Source organism: Choloepus didactylus, chromosome 20, assembly GCF_015220235.1.
Source record: "Choloepus didactylus isolate mChoDid1 chromosome 20, mChoDid1.pri, whole genome shotgun sequence".
NCBI lineage: Eukaryota > Metazoa > Chordata > Mammalia > Pilosa > Megalonychidae > Choloepus > Choloepus didactylus.
Window position 1 is genome coordinate 19,745,610 of NC_051326.1, and position 24,487 is coordinate 19,770,096.

General features: G+C 37.8%; 1 protein-coding gene across 1 annotated transcript in view; it reads left to right on the plus strand.

Moving 5' to 3' along the window:
- LOC119516704 (disintegrin and metalloproteinase domain-containing protein 5-like) overlaps nt 1-24,487 on the plus strand; it is a 120,155-nt gene that overhangs the window by 80,715 nt on the left and 14,953 nt on the right. The window contains exons 15-18 of the mRNA XM_037813128.1: nt 5,362-5,452; nt 6,049-6,271; nt 21,498-21,584; nt 22,269-22,380. Of these exons, the coding sequence (XP_037669056.1) occupies nt 5,362-5,452; nt 6,049-6,271; nt 21,498-21,584; nt 22,269-22,380 (513 nt within the window). The remainder of the gene's footprint in view (nt 1-5,361; nt 5,453-6,048; nt 6,272-21,497; nt 21,585-22,268; nt 22,381-24,487) is intronic.

The following is a 24,487-nucleotide window of genomic DNA, read 5'->3' on the forward strand; positions in this document are numbered from 1 at the left end:
CTGTCTTTTAGAAATTAGTTTTGGATAATTCTGAATAGTCAACAGTCTTTCCCTGTACAGTGTTCTCCCTTTGCCTGACAAATCATGGCTGGGGTGATGAAATATTATAATATTGAAGCATTTCTTTAGAAACTGTGCTTCCCTGAAGCCAATTCAACCTATAGATATATAGGGATGCCTGAGAACTCCAAATCAGTAGAGCATAGAAAGAGGTCATCTATCTACTTTGGATGAAGATAGATCTGGAAAGAAGTATATGTTTTTGAGGTTCTGATTTAAAACTTGAGAGAAATATGGTGGAGACTCAGGAAAGCCTCGGTGTATTCATGTTCAAATATATTCTAAGTTTGCTTAGTTGAAGGCAATTAAACAGTGACTATCTTTGGGATACTAAAAACTGCGGAACAGAAGACTGTCAAAATCAAGCATTTAACTTCAGCAGGACCAAGGAAAATATATAGTTGGGCTTGCACACTACTGGAAAGCAGGTGTAATTATTTTTAAATGACCTTATTCATTTGGACTTTTTACAGGGGTGTGCAAGACATGCCCATTCCCTTTTTTATTAGGTTAGTGACAATAGGTCTGAGAGTGTCTCTACATTCAGCTTTAAGAGGATACTGAGAAATCTTAGGTAAAGGTTTAAAAGAGTCACATGAGAGGATTTGGATTGTTAGAAGTTCTCACTACTCAGGTAGTTTCAATATTTCAAAGGATCTGTTGTTTTATAATGGCAGATTTTACGATAGAAATACCAGGACACTATATAAAAAAATAAGTAAGTTACTTACTAACAGTATATCTTTATAGTCCTGGTTCTTTTATTTAGGTCTTTGATCTATTTTGAGTTAATTTTTGCATTTGGTAGGAGAAAAGGGTTCCCCTTCATTTTTTTGCATGTGGATAGCCATTTCTCCTAGCATCATTTGTTAAAGAGACTATTCTTTCCATGTTGAGTGGACTTGGCAGCCTTGTCAAAAATCACTCGGCCATGTATCTTGGTCAGTATATCTCTCCTTGTGCCAGTACCATGTTTTGACCATTGTAGCTTTTTAAATAAGTTTTAAAATCAGGAAGTGTGAGTCTTCCAATTTCATTCTTCATTTTCAAGATGATTTGGCTATTCAGGAGCCCTTAACCTTCCACATAAATTTGATTATTGGCTTTTCCATTTCTGCAAAGAAGGCTGTTGGAATTTTGATTGGGATTGTATTGAATCTGTAAATTGCTTTGGGTAGAGTTGACATCTTAACAATATTTAATCTTCCAATCCATGAGCATGGAATATCTTTCCATTAATTTAGGTCTTCTTTGATTTCTTTTAACAGTTTTGTAGTTTTCTGTGTACATATCCTTTACATCTTGGTTAGATTTATTCCTAGATATTTCTTTCTTTTAGTAGTTATTGTAAATGGGAATTTTTTCTTGACATCTTCCTCATATTCCTCTTTACTAGTGTATAAAAACACTACTGATTTTTGCATGTTGATTTGTATGTACCCTGCCACTTTACTGAATTCGTTTATTAGCTCTAGTAGCTTGTTACTGATTTGGGGGACTTTCTATATATAGAATCATGTCATCTGCAAATAGTGAAAAATTTGCTTCTTCCTTTCCAATTCAGATACTCTTCCTTTCTCTCTCTCTTTCCTCCCTCCCTCCCTTCCCTCCCACCCTTCCTTCCTTCCTTCCTTCCTTCCTTCCTTCCTTCCTTCCTTCCTTCCTTCCATCTTATTGCTAAGGCCAGAACTTCCAGTACAATGTTGAATATCAGAGGTAACAGTTTGCATCCTTGTCTTGTTCCAGATCTTAGAGGGAAAGCTTTCAGCCTTTCTGATTTTATTATTATTTTTTTGCATCCTCTCTCTTATTTTCTTTGTCAGTCTATATAAAGCTTTGTCAGTTTAATTGAGTATGATGTTAGTTGTGGACTTTTCATATATGTCCTTTATCATGTTAAGGAAGTTTCCTTCTACTCCTATTTTTCTAAGTGTTTTTATCAATAAAGAATGTTAGTTTTGTCAAATGCATTTTCTGTATCAGTTGAGAGGATCAAGTGGTTTTATCCCTTCATTCAGTTAATGCAAAACATTATCACTCTAATCTGAAACACAACTTGGATTCATTTAGAATTCTTGCTCAGGCAAAGGAAAAACAGTAAGAGGAAAGTCAGCTTCTCAGTGAATAAAGAAAAAAGGAAAATACTATATATAAACAGTGCCATGCTGAGTCATATTTGAGCCTGAGGCAAAAAAAAAAATATTCACCCCTATATTCATTTATCAAAATATGCTCTCATACTTTGAACCAAGTGGAAAAGTTAATAAAAGTTCTTTAATAACAAGACCAAATGATTAAATATAAGTCCACATGTTTAATAGGCCTATCCTTTTGCTTATAACAAATGAAAGGATCTTTGAAAGTAAAACTTTAGTATAATCAAAATATTTTAGATGAGAGGATATCAGACTCTATTTTTTTTCAACTTCTCTTTATGGAGAAAATGAGGCTCAGAGAGGCCACACAACTTGTCCTACATCATGCTGCCTGGTGGAGAGTGGATCTGAACACTGATTCCTGACTTTGGCTAGTGATCCACTGGTTTGTACCATTGCAACCTCCAGCCTGGAATGGCACTAAAAAGACTATTTTAAGATGAACCTATCTATAAAGTAGTATAAACAGAAACAAACCTCTTTGCAGATACCATTTTTCTTTCTATTTAACTTATTATCTCATCGTCTGCAACTGGAAGTGAAGAGCCATTGAGTGTGATGCTACGACATTATTCTCTTCCGGAGAATTAACAGAGACCAAACAATGGAAAGGGTCTATTTCTAGAAGAAGTTAGAATATAGCATTATTCTTACAAAGCCAGAAAGCTAACTGCCACCTCACCAGCTGCACAGGCATCCCACTGCAGGGCCTGTTGAATATTGAATTTCACCCCGCACTTGCAGGATTAAAAGTCACAGGTGACTCTTGATCCAAGAACCACTGATAATGTCAGGCCACTGATGACTTACTTCAAGGTTCAGATTGCATGAGGTTTTGTTAACTTCAGATCACCTGAGTTAATTCTAACTGAAAATTACATGTATTTTTTTCTTTGCTTGCAAACATGCGACTCAGATTCATAACTTCAGCCCTGGCATCCAAGCATGAGTCTACAATGGCTGCAACTTCTTCCTAATTTACACCAGAGAGAATATTTTTCAGAACCTCTGCACCCAGCCTGGACCTGTTTTATTATATTTTGATCTCCCTGAGATCCATTAGAAATCCAGAGATGGGTGAAGGGTGAAGTATTTTTACATGAAAGCATTTTTTTGGAGCTGTCTAAGCTGGCCTTTATCCTCTCCCTGGACCAGATACTTAACCATGGGGGACTAAAATGATGCTTCTTTTAGATTGTATTTAAGCCTAATGGCACAATTTAGGAGTAGCAGCATGTAGTACATTTGAGCATTGGGTTCTAAGCAGCACATGGCATCGCTTCACCCATGAACAAAAACGCAAATACCCACTTATGTCTAACACAGTTCTGCCCTTGGAATCAAATGGGAAAGCACTTTCTGGGTTATAAAACATAAAGGATTAACAACTAAAGAGAACAATTGCATAAAAGTCTCAACATGTCCTGTGATTCCTGCAGTTATGTACAAAAGGAACAAAACAAAACAACAACACAACCTCATCAAAATAAAACAGAAACAAACCAAAAACCAATCACTGACTTTTACTTGACTGTGCAGGCAAAAATGCATTTTGATGCCTCTGCTTTTTCAGAATCTCTTCCAACATTCGCACAGCAGGTTCATCTATGTGACCAGCAGGTGGCAATGTTAGTCCATGAAGTGCACCTCGCCGTTAAGGGCGGTGCAGCGACGTTGGATATGGCTGCAAGGGAGTCAATTCTCTGTTCTGAAACGTCCCAAATCTTAACTTCCTGTCACTGCCTTTCAAATTGGGTGGAGACAGGAATAGAAAAGCTGCTGCCGAATATGCCTAAATTCTCTTAAGGTTCCAGGAGAATTCAACTGTACTGAACAGACCCTATTTTCCTGAATCTGCCGGAGCAGCAGGGCATCAGGAGTCAAGAAAACAACGCTGAAATACCTGCCATCCAAGCCTCAAAAGCTGAGCCCGAAGAAATAGTCTGGGTTGTTTAGGGTTGTGGGAGATCTGTGCGCGCTCTGGGAATTTTCGGGTTTCGCTGCTTTCAGTTCTGGGCGAGGAGACCGCTCTGGCCACGCTAGCTCGGCGTGCTGCAAAACTGACTTGGCTCCCTGGGAGGTAACAGGAACTGCTAACTGATTTAAATGAGCAATTGCACAGTAATAATGTAGGGTCATAAAAGAAATGAGTGCCTGTCCTTATTTTTAAATTTAGTATTTTGTTCATCATGGATTTTTCTTGCATTAATTTTGACTTTTAAAAATACTGCATTACAGTGTTTATTTTGATCTCTAGGTGATCACCGCCCTGCTCCCCCAAATAATTTGGAGGTAGTGGTGGTGAATTTAAATTAAATTTAATCAAAGCAGGGTTTTGATTGGAGCAAAGCAAAGAGAAACATTACTGATTGGGTGAATTTCCAGAGTAGGCCTTTTCAAAAGAGAATTGCTGATGATAGTGGGATTACTCCCAGAAACCTATCTTGACCTGTTTGGAAACATTTTGTATTTGTGTGGATTGCGTTCTTCAGGAGACAGGGAAATTTATAGGTCATGTTCTCCAAGCAGGAAAATCTGTGAGATTGCTGAAGAGCGTTCCCTTGCGAATTAACAGTGATTACAACAAAGATTTCCGTTCTCAATTATGTATGATTAACATGAAACACCACTCACCACTAAACCACCATCAAGTCACAGTGGTGGTGCAGCTATTGTGTACATTTGATTTTTTCATGATTTTTAAATTGTACATAACCATGTATAAAAGAATTGAAGTAGATGAACATTGAGGTCCCTTCTAATTTCAAAATTCAATTATTCTTATTTTGTGATTGTGAGGATACTAGGAACAGAGGTGTGGAATGTGGTACAGAACAGGAGTAGTAAAATCAGATGCTCTTTGGGGTTCTTATTAGCATTGCCCTATAGGTACTTTTTCTCTACTGTTTTGCTTGGGACAGGAGTAAAATATATTTTCTTCCTAATTGTTCACATTAGGTGCAGAACTAAGCCAGAAAATAAACAATTTAGAGGTAAGGTCTACCAGGCTTAAAGTCAGAAGGTTTCTTTTTAATCCTTGATCTACCTTTAATCCTTGATCTACCACAAGCTAACTTTTGAAACTCAGTAATTATAAACCTTCCTAGGGATCACATTCTGTACTTTTTGTTTTGTTTTGTTTTAGATGCTAGAGGTGCTCCATTTACTTGTTATGATGAAATAAATAGCAGAGCAGATAGATATGGAAACTGTGGAAGAAGACATTGTACATATTCGTAAGTATTTAGAAAGCTATGATTTTGTTTGGAGTGTAGATTACGTATTGATAAGAATACATTATATCCACAATAAAATAAAATTTTATTCCAGGTTTTCTTTGCTTTATGATCTGAGCTAAGCAATATTATCCATCAGCTATAAATAGCATTTAAGTGCCTATAAGGTTACAACAACAATGCCCATAAAAAATGACCTCTATTTATTGTTGTGATCAACCAGGTACATTGTATATTTATATATACATTAAACAAGTGTAATAATTATTTATTCCATTTTGTTGATGGAAAAATTAAAGGTAAGTGAGGTTATATTTCTCATTTGCTCAAGTTTCAACATCTAGTATAGGACAGATCTGGGAAGAGAGCCAAGGGCTATCAACTGCAAAAATTATTATTTTTTGACTTTCTACATTGCCTCACAAAACAGAAGGTACCACAGCATAAATCAGTGTGCTTAAAGCAAATTTACTAAAAGAAAATTGTTGAAACCTGGACTTTAATTAATAAAACATTCTTTTAACTTAGCTATATTAGCTATCTATGTTATTTCAATAAATAAGAAAATAAATTTTTTTTCTGTCTTATGCTTCTAGCGATCTTCTATGTGGAAAATTAGTTTGTTCATGGCCACACAAAAGATTAATAAAACGTCCAAATTTATCTGTGATATACACACATATACGAAACGATATATGTGTTTCTACACATATAAGCATAGAGAAGCCTTCAGATAGACAGTCAGTGACAACAGTTAGATCACCTGAGGATCGAGATGAGACATTCGTAGAAGATGGCACCATTTGTGGTCCTGAGATGGTAATTAGAACTCCAAAATTCAAATGTTTTTAAAATTAGTGTTTGTGGTTATACTCTTTTCGATAATATACCAACCAAGTATAGTTTACCATAAAATTCACCCTCAAATGTGCAGTGCATTGATTTTAGTTAGAGAGTTGTACAACCATCACCACATCTGGTTTTAGAACATTTCCATAATCCCCCAAACTTCTCTCTCTCCAGTTTGCTATTATTCCCCACTCCATCCCCAGCCTGAAGCAATGACTGATGTGCTTACTGTCCTTATAAATTTGCTTTTTCTAGACTTTTCATATAAATTAACTCATGCAATATGTGGTCTTTTGTGTCTGGCTCCTTTCATTAATATAAATGTTTATTTGCAACAATAGTTCATTCATTTTAATTGATGAATCAATATTCCATTGTATGGATATTTTTATCCATTCATTAGATTATGGAATTATGGACAGTATCCAGTCTCAGGCTATTATGAATAGTGCTGTTATGAACATTTTTGTCTTCATGTGGGGATATGATTTCATTTCTTTGAGTAAATTCCTGGGACTGGAATAGTGGAATTGCTGCGTTGTATGGTAAGATCAAGTAAAACTTTTTAAGAAATTGCCAAATTGTTTTCCAAAGTGGCTGTTACCGTTTTACATTTCCTCCAGAAGTACGTGAAAGTTCTGATCCCTCCACATCCTCACCATTGCTTGCTATCATCTGTCTTATAGATGTTCTAGTAGGTGTGTATATTTGTGGTCCGCTTTGGATATAGTGTGAATTTCCCTAGTGACTAATGGTGCTGAGCATCTTTTTGTGCACTTATTAGCCTTTTGCATATCTCCTTTGGTAAAACACATTTTTATTTATATTCTAATTGAGTTATAAAGAGACCCCAGGTCAGAACACAACAGGTTCCCGCTGTTCTTACTGGAAGTTCAGCATAAACATTTCTGACTTTCGTATGCCTTTTTAATTTCCAGAGCATGAAAATGTTGTTTTTGTTCTGTATCATTATTTGTTTTGGGGGGGATTATTTGCTGATCTTCTTACTGGGTCATAGCCAGTAGTCCCAACATCTAAAAAATTATTTTAATAATAAATGACTTAAATTATTGAATAAATATTCTTTGCATGGTGCTAAAATTTGTATGTAGACTAATAGCTTTTGAATTCAGATATTCATCATAAGATCATATAACATTTTAACAGCAACGCTACATGTATCTTGGAAAACATTTTTGTCTCAGTCTCTTTTTTTGAGTCAGTTTCTAAACAAATTTCCTTAAAATATACAATAGAATGTAAATCTCATACTGTTCTAGTTTGCTAATGCTGCCAGAATGCAAAACACCAGAGATGGATTGGCTTTTATAAAAGGGGTTTATTTGGTTACACAGTTACAGTCTTAAGGCCATAAAGTGTCCAAGGTAACACATCAGCAATCAGGTAACCTTCACTGGAGGATGGCCAATGGTGTCCGGAAAACCTCTGTTAGCTGGGAAGGCATGTGGTTGGCGTGTGCTCCAAAGTTCTGGTTTCAGAATGGCTTTCTCCCAGGACATTCCTCTCTAGGCTGCAGTTCCTCAAAAATGTCACTCGTAGTTGCACTTGGGATATTTGTCCTCTCTCGGCTTCTCTGGAGCAAGAGTCTGCTTTCAATAGCTGTCTTCAAACTGTCTCTCATCTGCAGCTCCTGTGCTTTCTTCCAAGTGTCTCTCTTGGCTGTAGCTCCTCTTCAGAACGTCACTCACAGCTGCACTGCATTGCACTGAGTTCCCTCTGCCCGTCAGCTCATTTATATGGCTCCACTGATCAAGGCCCACCTTGAATGGGTGGGGCCACACCTCCATGGAAATATCTCATCAGAGTTATCACCTACAGTTGGGTGGGGCACATTTCCATGCAAATCTAATCAGCACCAAAATGTCTGCCCCACAAGATGACATCAAAGAATATGGCTTTTTCTGGGGGACATAATACATTCAAATCAGCACATTCTACCCCTTGGACCCCAGAAAAACATATTCTTTCCAAATACAAAATACATTCAACCCATCACAATATCACAAAAACTTAAATCATTTCAGTAACAATAGTTAAGTACAAGATCCCATCAAAATCAATTATAGGTGTGGTCAGTCCTAAGGCATAATTTTCCTTTAGCTGTGGATCTGTGAACTTAGAACAAGTTATGTGCTTTCAGTATACAAAGGAGGGACATTCATAGGATAAACATTCCCATTGCCATAAGGAGAAACTGAAAGGAAAACAGGGTTCACAGGACCAAAACAGTTCCTAAAACCCGCAGGACAAACTCCATTAGATTTCAAAGTCTAAGAGTCATTTACAGAATGATGTTGCATCCTTAGGGCTTGAGAGAGCGGGAGTCTAACCCTTCCTGAGGGACTTTGTGGCAGCCCTTTCCTCTCCAAATGCTTGGGTGAGTACTCCAACATATCCACACATTGGGGAGACCACCTTCTCAGCCCCACCCTCCTCAAACATCGGGGCAGTTCCCGGATTCCCTTCCATCTCCGGGGCACACGCTCAACCCCTTCAGAATAGTGTGGTGGCAGCCAGGCGTTCCCCAACTCCCTGGGAATGTGCTCCACCCTTTTTGAGACCTGGGGTAGCAAAACTCTTCCAGAGCATCGAGGTGGAAGGCCTGGCCTCGACCCCCAAGGCAAACTCACCCTTTCTATGCGTGTGGGCTGCTCCACTCTCCCAGCCCGAGACCTCTTGACTCCAGACCTCAACCTTCATGGCTCTGTCTTTGAAGAAATTTTTCCTTCAATTTGTTGCTTGTCTGTCTTCTCCAGTCCAGACTGGCAACGGCTCTGTCTATAAAGGTCTCACAAAAATTCTGTTGGCTTCATATGAAGCACGCAGGGGTCAAAGCCATCAGACAATAGGACTTTCCACAAATCCTTTCTGCTTAACTCCTTTTCCAATCTTGGCTTGTACTGAAATGGTGGCTGGGTTCCTCACGTTGGGCTGTAGCTTCTGGGATTCCACCCCCTAGAAGCTCATAATTTTCCAAGCCATAAGCTTCTGGTTTCTTTGAACACAGGAGTTCAGTTCTAAGTTTATGTCTCTCCACTCTCATTTTACTATAAGCTGCAAGGAGAAGCCAGGGTACATCCTCCACACGTGGTCTGGAGATCTCCTCAGTTAAGTATTCCAGGTTGTCGCTTTCAAATTATTCCTTCCATCCAACACCAGGACTCAATTTTGCCAAATTCTCTGCCACTTTAAAACAAGGATCACCTTTCTTCCAGTTCGCAACAACACATTCATCATTTCTGTTCAAGGCCTCGTCAGAAGTATCTTTAGAGTCCCTATTTCCACAGTTTCTTCAAACCAGGTTATGCCTTTTCTATCAAGCTCCTCACAATTCTTCCAGAATCTACCCCTTATCTATTTAAAAAGCCGTTCCAACATGTTTGGTATTTGCAAACTCAGCAGCACCAGCACCCCACTCTCGGTACCAAAATCTGTTCTAGTTTGCTAATGCTGCTGGAATGCAAAACACCAGAGATGGATTGGCTTTTATAAAAAGGGTTTATTTGGTTACACAGTTACAGTCTTAAGGCCATAAAGAGTCCAAGGTAACACATCAGCAATCAAGTACCTTCACTGGCCAATGGTGTCCGGAAAACCTGTGTTAGCTGGGAAGGCAAGTGTGCTTTCTTCAAAGGGTCTCTTTTGGCTGTAGCTCCTCTTCAAAACGTCACTCACAGCTGCACTGAGTTCCTTCTGCCCATCAGCTCATTTATATGGCTCCACTGATCAAGGCCCACCCGGAATAGGTGGGGCCACTCCTCCATGGAAATATCTCATCAGAGTTATCACCTACAGTTGGATGGGGCACATTTCCATGCAAATCTAATCAGCACCAAAACGTCTGCCCCACAGGACAGCATCAAAGAATATGGCTTTTTCTGGGTGACATAATACATTCAAACCAGCACACATACCAATGTATGTAAACACTCTGGGTAATAGAGGATTTCATTTTTTATTCTTGGAGCTAACTACTGGTACCCCACTGATACTCTATTCAAATTCAATCTGTTGCTCAAGGTTTTTTTCAAAGGACTTTAGTTCATAATCATCCTGGCAATTCTCTTGGCTACAGTCTTCTGTGTTGGAGTCACAATTTATTAAATTCTATGTCTTCCTCTTTTTGGTTTACTTCTTTTTTTTTTTTTTTTTCCCAGAGAATATCCTTCAGTAGCTTCTTAAAATGGTGCATTGGATAATGGTAACTTTTTAGAAAGCCTACAACTTGTTAGTATCTCTAGTCTACCCTCAGATTAGAATTATAGTTTGGCTAAATATGTAATTAAATGTTGGAAACAATTATATGTATATTTTTGAAAGAATTTCTGTTCTAAATCTGTGGTTCTGGCTGAAATGTATGATGCTGTTCCAATTCCTAATTTGTTTTCTATTGTCTCTATTTTTCTTTCTTAATTCTCTGGAAGCTTCAGAAGTTCCTTTGTTTTGCAGTTGGTAATCTGAATTTTTTCAAGAATACTCCACTAATTTTGCTATATAAACAGTATGTCCTTTAATTTGCAAATGAATGCTCCTTAATTTATTAAAAAAAGTTAACTTTTATTTCTTGGAAAAGTATTCCCCCTGTAACCTCCATTCCATGTTTTTTTTTTTTTTTTTTTTACAGGATATCTTCTTTTCTTGGGTATTTTCCTTCATCTTCTATTTATTTTATTTTATTTTTTAACTTTTCAAAAACTTTTTGTGAGATTTTCCCCTTCAATTTTATCTTCCACATCTACTTTGCTTGCATTCTACTTTTACAGCAATAAGGAACATGATCCTTTCGTAGAATATAATACTAGTATTTGATCCTTTTTTAAGGATTATTAGCAGCAAAAAATAACATGTGCCCTTTGAAAATACTTTGATCTTTAAAGGAAAGTAGTCAGGATGCTGAGGAAAAGCATACCATTTAGAGTTTCACTAAACTCTGCTCCATGCCCTTGTATGCTCAGTAAAATGTAACTCAATAAAAACGAATGAAACAAAACACTGAACTATAATTGCACTCAACAAAGACCAGAACCAGAAGAAAGAAGTGACAACTGGCAAGGAACTAGGTTCAAGAGACAGTGTCTTGATTTTTTAATGATGTGAGGAAGAAAAACATGTATTTTCATGCTGTAGTTATTAACTCAGTAATGCTTCTCACAGGTGTGCAATTAGGTCTTTGATTTTAGCTCTTTCTTCTTTTTTAATGTAAGCATTTAGAGCTATAAATTTCTCTGTCAGCACTGCTTTTGTTGTATCCCAGGACTTTTGATATGTTATGTTCTTGTTTTCATTCATCTCAAGCTATTTACTGATTTCCATTGTGAGTTTTTCTTTGACTCATTGATTGCTTATGAGTGTGTTAATTTAGCTTCTGTATATTTTTGGATTTTCAGTTCTCTGCCTGTTATTAATTTCCATTCCGTTATGGTCAGAGAGGATGCTTTGTATAATTTCAACCATTTTAAATTAAGTCTTGTTTGATGACCCAACACGTGGTCTATCCTGGAAAGCAATCCATGTGCCCTTGAGAAGAATATATATCCCTGTTTTAAGGTGAAATATTGTGTGTATCTCTGTTGTGTCTACTTCATTTATCAATTATTCAAGTTATTTGTTTATTGATCTTCTATCTAGATGTTCTACCTATTGATGAGAGTGGAGTATTGAAGTTTCCAACTATTATCATGGAGATGTCTATTTCTACCTTCAGTTTGGTCATTGTTTGCCTTATGTATTTTCAGGCAGTGTGGTTAGGAGCATAAATATTTAAGATTGTTATTTCCTCTAGGTGGATTGCCCCTTTTATTAATATATAGTGTCCTACTTAGGTTCAATCCTTAGATTCTGCCAGTTGTTTTTTCAAATGTTTGATTTCTAACTTATATTTGCCCAGTGTTTTTCTTATAGCCTTCATCTCTTTTGTCATATCTTCCCTGAACTCATTGACTTGGTTTTTGAGTTGATTTATCATACTTATTAGAAAATCTTTAATTGATACAATATCTCAACTGTATCCCAATTGAGGCTCTTATATTCACTTGCTCCGGGAATGCTACTGTCTCCCACAGTGAGGTCTTGCTGCTCAGCCTGCCACTGGGGGAGGGGGGGTGCTGGCACAGTTCTGCAGTTTTTATTTACAGTTTACATGCTGCAATCTCAGCCATTCCACCCAATCCAGGTTGGTGTTTGATGTGTGGACAGTCACAGTTGTCCGTCAGCAGTTGTTTCAGATTATTTACTAGTTGTTCCTGGTTGTTTGTTGGTTGCTCCAGGGTACTAACTAAATTCCACATTTCTCTATGCTGCCATCTTACCCCTCATCTATATAATAATATTTTAATAACAGCACATGAAAATAGCCAGAGTATCTGTCACATCTTCCTCATTTTGAAATTTATGGAATAAAATATGACCTGAGGCCTCTCTCCTTCTTGATATGTAAATAGAATTGGTCCACATCTCTATTTCAGAGGCCTGCTCCTCGTTTGCATACCCAGTCATTGTCAACCCAAAGACAAAATTCCCACCATGTACAGAGCCCTCTCACAAACTATTGAATTTGCTGAAAATTTTGGGGTAAATGCAAAATGTCAGATAACATAATGCCATAAATTAGAACAATGTAAATTCACACATTAAACATTTCTTTTACTAGTTAGCCATTTTACCATTGGAAGTCTCTCATTGTCCTGCTATCTCATATAATTTATCAATTCTCCTTTCTTCTCCCTTTCTCCTCATTTTTATTTTTCACACAGAACAGTAAACTCTCTTCTTTTGCTGCTCATACCCTTGATTTCAGTATCTACCCCTTCCTCCCAGTAGTTCTCAACACTGGATGTTCCTGATAACCACCTGGACTCTGCCCCAGATATTTTGATGTCGTCTCAGGTGAAGCTGAGGCATGGGCTTTTTTAAAATGTTCCCCAGGTCCTTCTTGAACCTGAAGTACTAATCAAATTATTTTTCCAGATAATTTTCTTTCCTTAAGAGTATTTCTGGTGCTAGGTGGCAAGAAAATAAAACTTGCAGTTCTTTACATATGATTACATCTTTACAATATAAACATAGGTTATTTCACATTTATTGCAATGTAGTCACAATTATAATTTTTTTCTTTCATTGTATACCCGTTATTTTACATTTATTTGAATGTAGTTACAATTATTATTATTTTTTTTTTTTTTTTTAATCATCATTTTATTGAGATATATTCACATACCACGCAGTCATACAAAACAAATTGTACTTTCGATTGTTTACAGTACCATTACATAGTTGTACATTCATCACCTAAATCAATCCCTGACACCTTCATTAGCACACACACAAAAATAACAAGAATAATAATTAGAGTGAAAAAGAGCAATTGAAGTAAAAAAGAACACTAGGTACCTTTGTCTGTTTGTTTGCTTCCCCTACTTTTCTACACATCGATCCATAAACTAGACAAAGTGGAGTTTGGTCCTTATGGCATTCCCAATCCCACTGTCACCCCTCATAAGCTACATTTTTATACAACTGTCTTCGAGATTCATGGGTTCTGGGTTGTAGTTTAATAGTTTCAGGTATCCACCACCAGCTACCCCAATTCTTTAGAACCTAAAAAAGGTTGTCTAAAGTGTGCGTAAGAGTGCCCACCAGAGTGATCTCTCGGCTCGTTTTGGAATCTCTCTGCCACTGAAGCTTATTTCATTTCCTTTCACATCCCCCTTTTGGTCAAGAAGATGTTCTCCATCCCACGATGCCGGGTCTACATTCCTCCCCGGGAGTCATATTCCACGTTGCCAGGGAGATTCACTTCCCTGGGTGTCTGATCCCACGTAGGGGGGAGGGCAGTGATTTCACCTTTCAAGTTGGCTTAGCCAGAGAGAGAGGGCCACATCTGAGCAACAAAGAGGCATTCAGGAGGAGACTCTTAGGCACAAATACAGGGAGGCCTAGCCTCTCCTTTGCAGCAACCGTCTTCCCAAGGGTAAAACTTATGGTAGAGGGCTCAACCCATCAAACCACCAGTCCCCTATGTCTGTGGTCATGTTAGCAACCATGGAGGTGGAGTAGGCGAATACCCCTACATTCTCCACAGGCTCCTCAAGGGGGCACTACATCGTTTTTTTTTTTTTTGTTTTTGTTTTTTTCCTTGTTTGTCTTTTTTCTTTTTTTTTTTTTTTAACTTTCCCTTCTTTTTTTCAAATCAACTGTATGAAAAAAAAGTTAAAAAGAAAACAAACATACAATAAAAGAACATTTCAAAGAGACCATAGCAAGGGAGTAAGAAAAAGACAACTAACCTAAGATAACTGCTTAACTTCCAACATGTTCCTACTTTACCCCAAGAAAGTTACATACTATAGCAACATTTCAGTGAACTTGTTCCTACTACATCCATCAGAAATTAACAGACCATAGTCATTTCTGGGCATCCCCAGAACGTTAAATAGCTTATCTGTTCTTCTTGGATTATTGTTCCCCCTTCCTTAATTGCTCTCTACTGCTAGTTCCCCTACATTCTACATTATAAACCATTTGTTTTACATTTTCAAAGTTCACATTAGTGGTAGCATATAATATTTCTCTTTTTGTGCCTGGCTTATTTCGCTCAGCATTATGTCTTCAAGGTTCATCCATGTTGTCATATGTTTCACCAGATCATTCCTTCTTACTGCCGCGTAGTATTCCATCGTGTGTATATACCACATTTTATTTATCCACTCATCTGTTGATGGACATTTGGGTTGTTTCCATCTCTTGGCAATTGTGAATAATGCTGCTATGAACATTGGCGTGCAGATATCTGTTCGTGTCACTGCTTTCCGATCTTCCGGGTATATCCCGAGAAGTGCAATCGCTGGATCGAATGGTAGCTCTATCTCTAGTTTTCTAAGGAACTGCCAGACTGACTTCCAGAGTGGCTGAACCATTATACAGTCCCACCAACAATGAATAAGAGTTCCAATTTCTCCACATCCCCTCCAGCATTTGTAGTTTCCTGTTTGTTTAATGGCAGCCATTCTAACCGGTGTTAGATGGTATCTCATTGTGGTCTTAATTTGCATCTCTCTAATAGCTAGTGAAGCTGAACATTTTTTCATGTGTTTCTTGGCCATTTGTGTTTCCTCTTCAGAGAACTGTCTTTTCATATCTTTTGCCCATTTTATAATTGGGCTGTCTGTACTATTGTTATTGAGTTGTAGGATTTCTTTGTATATGCAAGATATCAGTCTTTTGTCAGATACATGGTTTCCAAAAATTTTTTCCCATTGAGTTGGCTGCCTCTTTACCTTTTTGAGAAATTCCTTTGAGGTGCAGAAACTTCTAAGATTGAGGAGTTCCCATTTATCTATTTTCTCTTTTGTTGCTTGTGCTTTGGGTGTAAAGTCTAGGAAGTGGCCTCCTAATACAAGGTCTTGAAGATGTTTTCCTACATTATCTTCTAGGAGTTTAATGGTACTTTCTTTTATATTGAGATCTTTGGTCCATTTTGAGTTAATTTTTGTGTAGGGGGTGAGGTAGGGGTCCTCTTTCATTCTTTTGGATATGGATATCCAACTCTCCCAGCCCCATTTGTTGAAAAGACCATTATGGCTCAGTTCGGTGACTTTGGGGGCCTTATCAAAGATCAGTCGGCCATAGATCTGAGGGTCTATCTCTGAATTCTCAATTCGATTCCATTGATCTATATGTCTATCTTTGTGCCAGTACCATGCTGTTTTGGCAACTGTGGCTTTATAATAAGCTTCAAAGTCAGGGAGTGTAAGTCCTCCCACTTCGTTTTTCTTTTTTAAAGTGTCTTTAGCAATTCGAGGCATCTTCCCTTTCCAAATAAATTTGATAACTAGCTTTTCCAAGTCTGCAAAGTAGGTTGTTGGAATTTTGATTGGGATTGCATTGAATCTGTAGATGAGTTTGGGTAGAATTGACATCTTAATGACATTTAGCCTTCCTATCCATGAACATGGAATATTTTTCCATCTTTTAAGGTCCCCTTCTATTTCTTTTAGTAGAGTTATGTAGTTTTCTTTGTATAGGTCTTTTACATCTTTGGTTAAGTTTATTCCTAGGTACTTGATTTTTTTAGTTGCTATTGAAAATGGTATCTTTTTCTTGAGTGTCTCTTCCGTTTCTTCATTTCTAGCATATAGAAACATTACTGACTTATGTGCATTAATCTTGTATCCCGCTACTTTGCTAAATTTGTTTATTAGCTCTAGTAGGTGTATCGTTGATTTCTCAGGGTTTTCTAGATATAAGATCATATCATCTGCAAACAATGACAGTTTTACTTCTTCTTTTCCAATTTGGATGCCTTTTATTTCTTTGTCTTGCCGGATTGCCCTGGCTAGCACTTCCAGCACAATGTTGAATAACAGTGGTGACAGCGGGCATCCTTGTCTTGTTCCTGATCTTAGAGGGAAGGCTTTCAGTCTCTCACCATTGAGTACTATGCTGGCTGTGGGTTTTTCATATATGCTCTTTATCATGTTGAGGAAGTTTCCTTCAATTCCTACCTTTTGAAGTGTTTTTATCAAAAATGGATGTTGGATTTTGTCAAATGCTTTTTCAGCATCTATTGAGATGATCAATTGATTTTTCCCTTTCGAGTTTTTAATGTGTTGTAATACATTGATTGTTTTTCTTATGTTGAACCATCCTTGCATGCCTGGAATGAACCCCACTTGGTCATGGTGTATGATTTTTTTAATGTGTCTTTGGATTCGATTTGCAAGTATTTTGTTGAGGATTTTTGCATCTATATTCATTAGGGAGATTGGCCGGTAGTTTTCCTTTTTTGTAGCATCTTTGCCTGGTTTTGGTATTAGATTGATGTTAGCTTCATAAAATGAATTAGGTAGTGTTCCATTTTTTTCAATGTTTTGAAAGAGTTTGAGTAAGATTGGTGTCAGTTCTTTCTGGAAAGTTTGGTAGAATTCCCCTGTGAAGCCATCTGGCCCTGGGCATTTATTTGTGGGAAGATTTTTGATGACTGATTGGATCTCTTTGCTTGTGATGGGTTGGTTGAGGTCTTCTATTTCTTCTCTGGTCAGTCTAGGTTGTTCATATGTTTCCAGGAAATTGTCCATTTCTTCTACATTATCCAGTTTGTTGCCATACAGTTGTTCATAATATCCTCTTATAATTTTTTTAATTTCTTCAGGATCTGCAGTTATGTCACCTTTTTCATTCATTATTTTGTTTATATGGGTCTTCTCTCTTTTTGATTTTGTCAGTCTAGCTAGGGGCTTGTCAATCTTGTTGATCTTCTCAAAGAACCAACTTTTGGTGATATTTATCCTTTCTATTGTTTTTTTGCTCTCTATGTCATTTATTTCTGCTTTAATCCTTGTTATTTCTTTTCTTGTACTTGGTTTAGGATTGGTTTGCTGTTCATTTTCTAGCTTCTTCAGTTGATCCATTAGTTCTTTGATTTTGGCTCTTTCTTCCTTTTTAATGTATGCGTTTAGTGCTATAAATTTCCCCCTTAGCACTGCTTTTGCTGCATCCCATAGGTTTTGGTATGTTGTGTTCTCATTTTCATTCGTCTCTATATATTTAGCAATTTCTCTTGCTATTTCTTCTTTAACCCACTGATTGTTTAGGAGTGTGTTGTTTAACCTCCAGGTATTTGTGAATTTTCTAAGTCTCTGATGGTTATTGACTTCTAATTGTATTCCATTGTGGTCGGAGAATGTGCTTTGAATAATTTCAATCTTTTTAAATTTATTGAGGCTTGTTTTATGTCCCAGCATATGATCTATTCTGGAGAAAGTTCCGTGAGCACTAGAAAAGTATGTGTATCCTGTTGATTTGGGATGTAATGTCCTGTAGATGTCTGTTAAATCTAATTCATTTATCAGATTGTTTAGGTTTTCAATTTCCTTATTGGTCTTCTGTCTGGTTGATCTATCTATAGGAGAGAGTGATGTGTTGAAGTCTCCCACAATTATTGTGGAAACATCAATTGCTTCCTTTAGTTTTGCCAATGTTTCTCTCATGTATTTTGTGGCACCTTGATTGGGTGCATAGACATTTACGATTGTTATTTCTTCTTGCTGAATTGCCCCTTTTATTAGTATGTAGTGGCCTTCTTTGTCTCTCAAAACATCCCTGCATTTGAAGTCTATTTTATCTGAGATTAATATTGCTACACCTGCTTTCTTTTGGCTGTAGCTTGCATGAAATATTTTTTTCCATCCTTTCACTTTCAGTTTCTTTGTGTCCCTGTGTCTAAGATGAGTCTCTTGTATGCAACATATTGATGGTTCATTTTTTTTGATCCATTCTGCGAATCTATATCTTTTAATTGGGGAGTTTAATCCATTTACATTCAACGTTAAAACCGTGAAGGCATTTCTTGAATCGGCCATCTTATCCTTTGGATTATGTTTGCCATATTTTTCCCTCTCTCTATTAATATCCTTTATTGTACCCATACCGAATCTCTTTAGTACTGAACCTTTCTCCAAGTCTCTCTGTCCTGTCTTTGTTTCTCTGTCTGTAGGGCTCCCTTTAGTATCTCCAGTAGGGCAGGTCTCTTGTTAGCAAATTCTCTCAGCATTTCTTTGTCTGTGAAAAATTTAAGCTCTCCCTCAAATTTGAAGGAGAGCTTTGCTGGATAAAGTATTCTTGGCTGGAAATTCCTCTCACTCAGAATTTTAAATATATCGTGCCACTGCCTTCTCGCCTCCATGGTGGCTGCTGAGTAGTCACTACTTAGTCTTATGCTGTTTCCTTTGTATGTGGTGAATTGCTTTTCTCTTGCTGCTTTCAGAACTTGCTCCTTCTCTTCTATGTTTGACAGTGTGATCAGTATATGTCTTGGAGTGGGTTTTTTTTGGATTTATTCTATTTGGAGTTCGCTGAGCATTTATGATTTGTGTATTTATGTTGTTTAGAAGATTTGGGAAGTTTTCCCCAACAATTTCTTTGAATACTCTTCCTAGACCTTTACCCTTTTCTTCCCCTTCTGGGACACCAATGAGTCTTATATTCGGACGTTTCATATTATCTATCATATCCCTGAGGTCCATTTCGAGTTTTTCAATTTTTTTCCCCATTCTTTCTTTTATGCTTTCATTTTCCATTCTGTCATCTTCCAGGTCACTGATTCGTTGTTCAACTTCCTCTAGTCTTGTACTATGAGTGTCCAGAATCTTTTTAATTTGGTCAACAGTTTCTTTAATTTCCATAAGATCATCCATTTTTTTATTTAGTCTTGCAATGTCTTCTTTATGCTCTTCTAGGGTCTTCTTGATTTCCTTCATATCCCGTACTAGGGTCTCATTGTTCATCTTTAGTTCTTTGAGTAGCTGCTCTAGGTGTGTCTCTTCTGGTCTTTTGATTTGGGTGCTTGGGCTTGGGTTATCCATATCGTCTGGTTTTTTCATATGCTTTATAATTTTCTGTTGTTTTTGGCCTCGTGGCATTTGCTGACCTTGATAGGGTTCTTTTAGGGTTTGTAGACCAGTTGAAGTCCTTATCTCTAATTTATCAGATCTACAGCTTCGTGGAGTACACTTTCTCTAACTAACCAGCAGGTGGCGTCCACGAGCCACCTGTTCTCCACAAGCCAGATCTCCCCTGCTTAGCCTTTTTGGTGAGTGGGGGAGTGAGACTTGTGGGGCCCAATTGGTGTCCCAAGCTTGCGTGTGTAGTTGGTGTTGCCTGCCCTGTATGTGGGGTGTGTTTCTGGGCAGTCGGGGAGGCGGGGTGGCCCTAACAATCAAATCTCCCTGATGATCCTAGAGTTTTAAAGCTACTGCAATAGTCTAATCCTTCAGTTCAGTCCTGCCACAGTTTGTCTCTGCCACTGACCCACAAGTCTTTGGTATTGGCGTATGGCTCCTGAGACTTGCAAGTGGGCCCCTCTTCCAGGCTGTGCACCCCGGGTCCTCTGTTGAGGGATGACTGTGCTATGTCGCAGGTGAGTGCCGTCCCCCCAGGGCAGTTCTGGGCTGCTGGGCTGTGTTGGGAGGCTCCCAGTCTGCTCAAATGATGGCTGAATGGGGCTCTGTTAATTCACACTGCTCCCCCTTCCCAGCTCTGGGACATTCAGCTGAGGTTGCAGGGAAGGCTAATGTCCACGCCCAGTTTTGTGGTGTGTGCCTGTTATTTGAAGCACTTCCGTCACACTGGGTTGTCTGGGGCAGCTCTGGGCTATGGGGCTGGCGATGGGCAGGAGTGTTTCCTGTCCACCAGGATGGTGGCTGTGAGCGGACACCCCCCTTTTCTTGGGAAGTTGTGTTGTTTAGTGAATTTTCTCAGCCACTGGATTATTGCCTTTTGTCTCAGAGCTCTCTTAGTTCTGCTCTTGACTTGACGTGCCCAAATTTCAATTCTTTGAAGCTTTCTGTATTGAGCTTCTTAGAGTAATTGTTTTAGAAAAAGCAAAAAGGATTTAAAAAAAAAAAAAAAAAAAAAAAAACGGCCCTCCTCAGAGATCTAATGGGTTATTGAAATGCTAATAGACAAAGCAACCAGGGCCATTAAGGAAAAGTGCCCAGGGCAGAGAGATCAGCCTTGCTTCGGGATTTGCATATGCGCCTCAAGGCCTGATCTCCGCCCTTCCCCTTTCTGTGTTCACCAGAACTCCAAAAATCCTCTGCTTTTATTTTGGAGTTTTTCGTGTTGTTTTTTTTCTATGCCTGTCTCCTCTCTGCTGGGCTGGCTGCTCTCAGAGTCTCTGGTGTCTGGCCTCAGTCTATCTATGGTTGGAGTTTGAATCAGTAGAATGAGTTTCCGGTAAGAGCAGCCACTGCAATTCTCCCTTCTCCTTCCTGGAGCTGACAGCCCCTCCTCCCCCGGGACTGAGCCTGGCAGGGAGGGGCGCGGGTCCCCTGGCCGCAAAAACTTACAGATTTCGCTGATCTCAGCAGTTCCACGTTTTCATGAGTGTTGTATGAAGTATGCCCAAAGACAGATTGCTCTGTGGTGTCCAGTCCACGCAGTTCCTGGCTTTTTACCTACTTTCCTGGAGGAGTAACTAAAACATACAGCTCACCAGTCTGCCATCTTGCCCCGCCTCCAATTATTATTTTTTTTCTTTCATTGTATACCCATAGGATTTTTTATGCTAATCCTGGGTAGTATAAATTCTGGGATTTTCTGGAAATGTTATAATGTATAATCCATGTACACCATCTGATTGTTTGACTATATTTCACTTCTTTTTGCTTTATTTTAGTATTGTAAAAAATTTCGGTGTGTGGAGGTTCGGCATGAGATCGATTTGACTCAGTGCAATCCTGCTGTAACTTGCAATTTGCATGGAGTAAGCAACTGCAATTTTCATTTTAAGCATCATGCTTTGAGAAATACAATAAGCAATTTAGGGATTTAAAAGACTGCTTTAAATGATTATTTTGATTTACCATTTTCAAGCTATTTTATGTCATTTAACAGTCTATAGTTTATAGCATCAATCTCCTTTTCTTAGCAAATCTGCTGATCTATTTATTAGAGACAATAAAGTAGAAACATTTAAAATGTTAATTAATATATGGGGTGGATGTGTTGTAAGGACCAAAAGTGATGCGTAACCATGTAAGCAAAACAATCTTATTTTTTCAAAGACAAGACAGAAACAGGCGGATGAAGGTCATTAGAATTTTCTTGCTAGTCCTGTTAGTTAATTTAGAGTTTGGGGCTGTTCTAGCAAACTACCAAGTACATAATAATTAGTGGCATGTTACTGGTAATTGCTAAGTATTTGGGTCTGTCTTTGGGGGGAGTTGACAGAATTTAGACATTTTTCTTTTATTTTCAATAGAAGATAGATATACTTTCCCAGTATGAACAGTTTCAAGGGATAACTTGTGAAAAATTCACAAATTTGTCAGTTATAATAAATCATCCAGAATGAGCTAATCTGTTGACTAAGTGTAGAATATTCATTGGTCTCTTTCAAAAGCCATGTTTGTACATAAGGAATTGTGCTATTTTCTGATTATTCCAGACTTGCAATAATCTAGGCCATTGCCATTGTCAAAAGAACTTTGCTCCTCCTGACTGCAGACCACTGAAAGGAGAGTTTGGAAGTATTGATGATGGACATCCGATTAAAAGTGGTTGGTATTGTCAAAGAAAAAACTGCACCAGGCATTGTTAAACAGACAAGGATGACTTTATTTGGGGGGTTTCTATAGGAGGAGAGAGAGTTGAGTACAACTCCATTGAAACAAAGAACAGTCAGCTTTTTAAGGGCTGGGAGAGGATTGGAGGACAAGCAGTGGAAGATAGTAAGGGGGGGTTGATCATTTGGAATGGATGAGTAATGCACTGAGGTTGCACTTGAGATCTCTTGGTTTGGAATGTTTTACTTTGTGGTGATGAGGCCACCTGGAGTTTGAAGAGCTTGGAGGAGAAAAAGGGAGTTAAGGAACTATATAGTTAGGAACCTCCTAGGTGCCAAGAGAGTATAAGAGCTGGGGTGAGAGGGAGGTCATTATATATTTCTGGTTTAAAGTAGTGTCAGTAGTCCTTGTTATATTAATGCCACCAGAATCTTTGAGACTCGATTTTATTCCTAATCACTTCATAATTGGTTGTCTTTCTCCTGCATAAATGGGCTCCAAGTTAATCTTCCAAAATTTACTCTTTCACATCTATTTCCCCTGGGATTTCTGAGTACTGTATTCGATCAGGCAAGCCTGAATGAGGCTGGGAACAACTAGGGGATATCCCCTGGGTTCCAGAAGGGATTGGGCCTCACACGGAATGGCCTGGAGCTGGTAGATAGACCATCTGTTTGTCAGTCAGGTCCTTTGCATCTATAAATTCCACCTATAAGTTATCCATGTCTAAAATATTTGCTGTTTGTTCACACACTGAAACCCATTAGATGTCATCATACGGTAAATGTCTCTTTCTCAGAGAAAGTGGTTTAAAGCAGGGAGGGATGTAAGAATTTGTGAAATTTAAGTTGAATTCCAAATAAGTTACAGTTTTAATAAAGAAATGAGAAAGTCCTATTTAACTTGATTGCCCTTTTCTGGTCATGTTTTTTTCCTTGATATTTTTAGTAGTCATATCCAAAAATAAGTCAATTATTCATTGTGTGAGTTTTTTCTCACAAACTACACATAAAATTAAACAACTCTGGTTCAGTCATTTTATCCTTTTCTAGGCTCCCAATGGCCTCTTTTTTATATATTTAAAAAATTTTTAATTTTTATTAGACTAGTTTTAGCTTTACAGAAAAATCATAAAATACAGAGTTCCCCCAAATTACCTTATTATTAATACCTTGCATTAGTGTGGTACATTTGTGACAATTGATGAAAACACATTTTTATAATTGTACAATTGACTATAGTTCATGGTTTACTGTGTTGTACAGTTCTATGGATTTTTTAGGAAAAAATTTTATTCTAGTACCATATGTGCAACCTAATATTTCCCCCTTTAACCATATTCAGATATATATTTTAGTGCTGTTAATTAGGTTCACAATGTTGTGTTACCATCACTATCATGCATTACCAAAACATTTCCATCATCCCAAGTAGGAACTCTGTACAATTTAAACATTAACTACTTATTCCCTATCCCCATCCTGGCCCCTGATAACCCATATTCTAGTTTCTGATTCTGTGAATTTGCTTATTCTACTTATTTCATATCAATGAGATCATACATTTGCCCTTTTATATCTGACTTATTTCATACCACATGATGTCTTCAAGGTTCATTTATGTTGTCACATGTATCAGCAACTTCATTAGTTTTTAGGGATAAAAAATATTCTGTTGTGTGATGTGCTGCTATGATCATCAATGTGCAACTATCTTTTGGGCCCCTGCTTTCAATTCTTTTAGGTATATACTTAGAAGTGGGATTGCAAGGTCATAAGGTAATTCAATATTTAACTTTCTGAGGAACGACCAAACTATCTTCCAGAGCTCTGCACCATTTTACTTTGCCACAGCAATGAATGAGTGTTCCTATTTCTCCGCATCTTCTCCAGCAATTGCAATTTCCCGTTTTTTAAATGGAAGACACCACCCTAGTAGGTGTGAAATGGTGTCTTCTCATTGTTGTTTTGATTTGGATTTCCCTAATAGCACATCTTCTCATGTGCTTTTTTGGCCATTTGTAAATTTTTTTTTTTTAGCTTTTACAATGGGGGTTTATTCATTAAAAATTTACATTTCTAAGGCCATGAAAATATCCAAA